The sequence below is a fragment of the Parus major genome, chromosome 28 (genome assembly GCF_001522545.3).
Source record: "Parus major isolate Abel chromosome 28, Parus_major1.1, whole genome shotgun sequence".
Classification (NCBI taxonomy): Eukaryota; Metazoa; Chordata; class Aves; order Passeriformes; family Paridae; genus Parus; species Parus major.
Genome location: NC_031797.1, coordinates 3,705,529 through 3,711,433, shown reverse-complemented (window position 1 = coordinate 3,711,433; position 5,905 = coordinate 3,705,529). Strand labels below are relative to the sequence as shown.

The 5,905-nt window shown below is 61.3% G+C and overlaps 1 protein-coding gene across 1 annotated transcript in view; it reads right to left on the bottom strand.

Moving 5' to 3' along the window:
• Window positions 1-198: 198 nt before the first annotated feature.
• The window catches only part of COMP (cartilage oligomeric matrix protein), a 10,173-nt gene continuing 4,466 nt past the window's right edge, over window positions 199-5,905 (bottom strand). The window contains exons 6-17 of the mRNA XM_015651493.1: window positions 5,277-5,381; window positions 5,066-5,173; window positions 4,306-4,465; window positions 3,809-3,927; window positions 3,356-3,408; window positions 2,861-3,054; window positions 2,067-2,245; window positions 1,849-1,897; window positions 1,477-1,673; window positions 1,198-1,370; window positions 894-1,033; window positions 199-775 (exon numbers count right to left, since the gene is read on the bottom strand). Coding sequence (XP_015506979.1) covers window positions 729-775; window positions 894-1,033; window positions 1,198-1,370; window positions 1,477-1,673; window positions 1,849-1,897; window positions 2,067-2,245; window positions 2,861-3,054; window positions 3,356-3,408; window positions 3,809-3,927; window positions 4,306-4,465; window positions 5,066-5,173; window positions 5,277-5,381 — 1,524 coding nt within the window. The 3' untranslated portion in view covers window positions 199-728. The remainder of the gene's footprint in view (window positions 776-893; window positions 1,034-1,197; window positions 1,371-1,476; window positions 1,674-1,848; window positions 1,898-2,066; window positions 2,246-2,860; window positions 3,055-3,355; window positions 3,409-3,808; window positions 3,928-4,305; window positions 4,466-5,065; window positions 5,174-5,276; window positions 5,382-5,905) is intronic.

Below are 5,905 nucleotides of genomic sequence, written 5' to 3'. Positions count from 1 at the left end.
CCAGGTGGGTTTGGGATGTTCCAGCAGGAACCAGGCAGGCAGGGGTAAGGACAGGGAGGTTCTTGAGGAAAAGGTGCCTCCCTGCCTTGGCGTTTCCAGGAGAATTCCCAATCCAGCCCCACCGAGCTCGGCCCTGAGGGTTCCTCCCTTCCACATCTGCCAGGGAAAAGCTTCAGGAGAGTGGAGAGAACACATTCATGACCAAGGAGAAATCTAGAATTTATTATCCAGCGTTCCAAGTGTTCATTCTCCAACATTCCAGAGCAAGATTCTCTCCTTAAAGTGCTTTTTTCACGTGTGGAAATGAGCAGCTCGGACCGAGGCTGCTCCGCGCGTCCTTCTCAGACTCGTGCTGGGTTTGCTTTGCAGCAGGTCTCGAAAAGGAAAACATTCACACTCGGGAGCCTTGGAGCAGGGAGAAGATTCCTGGGAATCATCCACGCCAAACCTCCCCCAACCATCGCAGCTGCCGCAGGGAGCTCCCAGCACGGCCTGAGCCGGGGCTTGCGGCAGCTCAGGCTTCTGGTCACACTCCCTGTCTCCACCTCTGCCCTTCCCAGAGGATTCGTGTAACGTTTTCAGGGATTTGCTGTTGGGGAAGGGGAGCTGGAGGCGGTGAGGGCGCGCTGGGAGGTGCTGACAGCTCTTGGGGCAGGATTCCAGAGCGGGAGCGGGGCGGCCGAGCACGGCGTGGGAAGCAGGACGGGCTGCGGGGACGTTCCGTGGGATTAGTCCTGCTGGACCCGGAACGTCTCGTAATCCTCTGGGATGGTGTCTGAGGATTGGAGCAAGGAGAGATCAGGGGCAGGAACAGCAGGGCAGAACGGGCTCCCGTTCCCTGCCCCTTTCCCGTGCAGGTGTGGAGGGGTGGAAAAGGGAGGAGAGTTTCTCACCGTTGCAGCGGTAGCGGAGGTTGGACCAGATGATGTTCTCCTGGGAGAAGCAGAAGACCCCGAGGCGTCCCCCTCTCATGGTGGTGTCCAGGACAACTCCGGTGTCTGCCACCACCTCGGGACCTTCGTAGAACCGAGCCCTGGGGGGGAACACGGCCGGGAGTGACGGAGCTCCCCGAGCCCAGGGACGCTCTCCCAGGGGAGGCTGGGGCAGCCTGGGACGGGGGGATTGTCCCTTCCAAAACCATTCTGGGATTCCTGAGGCTGATTTTCCTGCTGGGAATGGTCCTGCCCTGAGCCTCACCTGATGTAGCCGACCTGGGGCCGGTGCTGCAGGAACCAGCGGTAGGAGGTCTTGTCCTTCCAGCCCGAATTCCGGGGATCTTTCCAGAGCAGCTTCACCTGGTCCATGGTGTCTCCCGTGTGCCACAGGGAATTCCGGAGGTATTCCCCAGGGCCCGTCTTGGATTTCACTGCCTGGGACAGAGGAGAGGCTGCTCAGTGTGTGCAGGAAGGATTCAACACGGCCGCTTAGCCCGGGGCAAAAACCCAGCCGGGAATTCCTTTCCCAGGGCTCCTTTACCTTCAGCTGAATCCCCGGCTCCGCCACTGCCCGGAAGGGATTTGCCTGCCAGTAGGTTTGCTCCATCTGCTTCCACATCACCACGTAGAAGCTGGAGCTGTCCTGGTAGCCGAAGATGAAGCCGGCGTAGTCGTCGTCGGTGGCCGTGTTGACGTGGAAAGTGCCCTCGAAGTCCACCCCGTTGAAGGCCGTGTACCCTGCCAGGGCAGAGACAGAGACTCTGCATCCCGGCAGAAACAGAGCTGGGATGGGGCTGGGAGGAGGATTCTGCCCAGGGGAATCCGGGCTCTGTGCCCCAGAGGAAATGGTGGATGGAGGAATGAAAGCTGCAGTGAGTGATGATTTCCCCGAGGGAAAAGGGAAATTCCTCACCTACAGCCAGGCCGGGGTCGCTGTTCATGGTCTGGACAATCTCCATGCCCTGGGAAAGAGGAATTGTGACTCCTCAGTGCAATTCCAGACACAGCAAATTCCCTCTTGTGCTGCCCCTGGGCTGTGACTCTGGGATTTGGGCGCTGCAGAACCACAGAGGCTGCGGAGCCCTTCAGGGAAAACCCTCCAGGGTCGCTCCCAGCCGGAGCTGTCCCCACCTGGTTGAGGACGATCCAGTTGGGGTCGATCTGGGCGTCCCCCTCGGGGTCCAGCACCACGGTCTGGAAGGCCCTGAAGTCGGTGAGCGTCACCTCGGCGTTCTCGGGGCAGACGTCGATCCTGTCGATCACCATGTCCCTGTCGAAGTCGTCCTCACACAGGTTCCCAACGCCGTCCCCTGAGGAGGAGGAGGAGGAGGAGGGGGAGGAGGAGGAGAAGGAAGGAGCCTGGAGCAGCAGCTCCTGCCCTGGGTTTGCTCAGCCTCGGAGCTGAGCTGCAGAGAAACCTGGGGGCTTCTGCTGCTGCCAGAGAAACCCCTCAAAGCCCAGAGACCTCTGGGAGAGAGAACCTGACCCCAAACCTGACCCCAGACCTGACCCTAAACCTGATCTCAAACCTGACCCCAAACAAGATCCCAAACAGGATCCCAAACCTGACCTCAAACCTGACCCCAAACGTGACCCCAGACCTGACCCCATACAGGATCCCAGACCTGACCCCATACAGGATCCCAAAGCTGACCCCAAATCTGACCCCAAAGCTGACCCCAAAGCTGACCCCAAAGCTGACCCCAAAGCTGACCCCATACAGGATCCCAAAGCTGACCCCAAAGCTGACCCCAAAGCTGACCCCAGACCTGACCCCAAAGCTGACCCCAGGCCGCCCCCAGCCCGATCCCCACTCTGGCTCTGTGGACACCTGCAGGTGTCACTGGCTGGACTCAGCCCCAGATTCCTGCGGGGTTCCAGCGCTCGGAGCTGTCCCGGGAGCCCCGGGGGGATCCATCCCTCACCATCCGCGTCCTCCTGCCCGGGGTTCGGGACCAGCCTGCAGTTATCGGGGCCCGGGGGCCTGAAGTCCGGAATTCCGTCATCATCATCATCCTCGTCACACTCATCTCCCAGCCCGTCCCCGTCCGTGTCCACCTGCGAGCTGTTGGGCACCGTGGGGCAGTTGTCCCGGGAGTCCTGGTGCCCGTCCCCGTCGCTGGGGACAAGGGAAGGGCCAGGTCAGCCAGGGCCACCAGCTCGGGGACCCCCCCGGGCCGGGACCCTCGGCTGGAGCGGCGGGATCGGGAATTCCGGCCTTAAAGGGATGTGGGTCGGGGGCGTTCCCGCTGGGATCGGCTCCGGGATCGCTCCAGGGTCACTTTTGGTGAAGTCTGGAGGAAATTCAACCTCTAAAGTTTTTATAGGGGGAGGCCAAGCCGGGTTCTCGCAGCCCTTTGGTCCCTTCGACCCCCCGGATTTTGGGCCAATAAACAGAAATTTTAATTTCTGCAGCTCACCTGTCCTGGTTGGTGTCACAGGCATCTCCCACCAGATCGTGGTCGGTGTCTTTCTAGAAAAATAAAGGGAGAAAAATTGAAATTTTCCAGAGGAAAAGGCAAGAAAAAGAGCAGAGAGCTGCCAGGAGCAGGGGAGTCCTGAGGGAGGTTTTGGGGGGATCCTGAGAATTCCAGCAGTGGGAGGAAGGGAGAGCCCAGAGTGCCAGACTTTGTCCCTGGCTGATGTTTGCTCCAGAGGGAATTTCCTTCCGTGCCACAGGGGGTGGCAGCTGGAATTGTCACCTGGGCAGGGCCTGGGTGTTGTGGGGTGACAGGAGGGGCCCTGCAGGACCCAGAATTGTCACCAGGAGCTGTTGGGGTGACAGGAGGGGCCCTGCAGGACCCAGAATTGTCACCAGGAGCTGTTAGGGTGACAGGAGGGGCCCTGCAGGACCCAGCCCGGGGGTTCTGTACCTGGTCAGGGTTGCTGAGGGTGGGGCAGCTGTCACAGGCGTCCCCCACGCCGTCCCCGTCCCCGTCCCTCTGGTCAGGGTTGGGCACTCTCTTGCAGTTGTCCATGGGGTTTCTGATCCCTGGAAAACAGGGAACAGTGGATGCACAGGAATCCAGGGGGGTGAAATCATGGATAAAGCAAGGATTTCAGGATTTGGGGGTGGCGTTTTTTGGGATTCAGCGGTTTTTGTGCTCAGCTGGGTCCCCAAAGCCAGCCAGGTTCGTCCCCAGCCCAGGGGACAGCCCCGACACCCCCAGCCTCCAGCCAGGAGCTGCAGGCGCCTGCGATATTCCCAAATTTCTCCCTTAAAACGCAGCACGGGGCAGTGAGGGACAATAAAAACCACAACAAATCCAAGCTCCGGGCAGCTCCCGGGCAGGGGACGCGGGGACAGCCGGGTTTGGCAGCCGGGAACGGGCTGATCCCAGCGGGAATCCGGGATGCGCCCGGCTCTCACCGTCCCCGTCCATGTCATCGTCGCACTCGTCCCCTTTGCCGTCGCCGTCGATGTCCCTCTGGTCGTTGTTCTTCACCTGCCGGCAGTTGTCACACGCGTCCCCGAAGTTGTCCCTGTCGGCGTTGCGCTGGTCCGCGTTCCGCGTGTACACGCAGTTGTCCTGCGGGAGGGGACGCGGCTGCCACCGGCACGGACCCCAAACCCCCCCGGGGCTCCTCCAGAGCCCGCAGCTTCCTCAGCCGAGCCCTGGAGCCTCCGGGAACCCGGAGGGGCCACACCGGGAGCTTGGAATGCACACCGGGACCTCGGAATGCACACCGGGAGCTTGGGATGCACACCGGGAGCTTGGGATGCACACCGGGACCTCGGAAATCCCAGTGGCACCTCAGAATCCACACCGGGAGCTTGGAATTCCCAGTGGGACCACAGAATTCACACTGGGATCTTGAAATGCACACTGGGATCTTGGAATTCCCAGTGGGACCACAGAATTCACACCGGGACCTCAGAATTCACACCAGGATCTTGGAATTCCCAGTGGGACCTCAGAATTCACACTGTGACCACCAAATTACCAGAGACCTCTGAATTCCCATTGGGACCTCTGAATTCCCACTGGGACCCCTGAACTCCCCCTAGAACCTCTCAGTTCCCAGTGGGACCTTGGAATTCCCATTGGGACCCCCTGAATCCCCCCTGGGAGCCCCGAATGGCCCCCGAAGGTGCTGCAGGAGCCTGGGAAGGGCAGCAGGGCCCGAACCTCGGTGTTTGGGATCCCGTCTCCATCGGCATCATCATCGCAGGCGTCCCCGATGCCGTCCCTGTCCGCGTCCTCCTGGCCCGAGTTGGGGACGGTGACGCAGTTATCCTGCCGGGAGAGGCACAGGGATGCGGGAACCTCCCCGCCTGGCCTGCCGGGGTTATCCCCGCAGGGATAACGGCAATGACGTTCCCGGCTTTCCCTTCCTCACCTTGCGGCATTTCTTGTCGGAGCAGCGCTGTTTCTCGTCGGGGACTCCGTCGATGTCCGTGTCCTTCCCGCACACGTAACCATTCCCTGCCCAGCCCACCAGGCACTGCAAGGGGACACACGGTCGGCCACGGCCCTCCCAAATCCAGGGATTTGAGAGGGAAACGGCGCCGAACGCTGCAAATCCAGGGATGTGAAAGCCTGCAGGGAAATAAAGCCCTGGAGGAACGCTCCTGGAATTTCAGCTGCTGCGGGGAGCGGGCGGCAGCAGCAGGAGCTGGGCTGAGGATGCTGAGGGGATTCTCCCTGCTCAGCTCCAGGGAATCCCGTGCCCGGAGGATCTGAAGCGCTTCAGGGAAAAGCGAAGCCCCAAAAAGCCCGGGGAGGAGCAGGGAGGGTTTGGGAAGGAAGGGAAGGTTTGGGATCTCCAGGAGAGGGCAGTGGCAGACCCGGGACAGCAGCGCGGGGTGAGGGAACGAGGAAGAGCAGCGGGACCCCAATCCCGGGAGTTTGGGATCAGAACAGATCGCGGGGGAATCAGAGCACACCCCAATTGTTGGGGGGGTTGGACCAGACCCAAATCCCGGGGCGGGGTCGGAGCGGGACCCGGGAACAGGAGATGGGACCCGA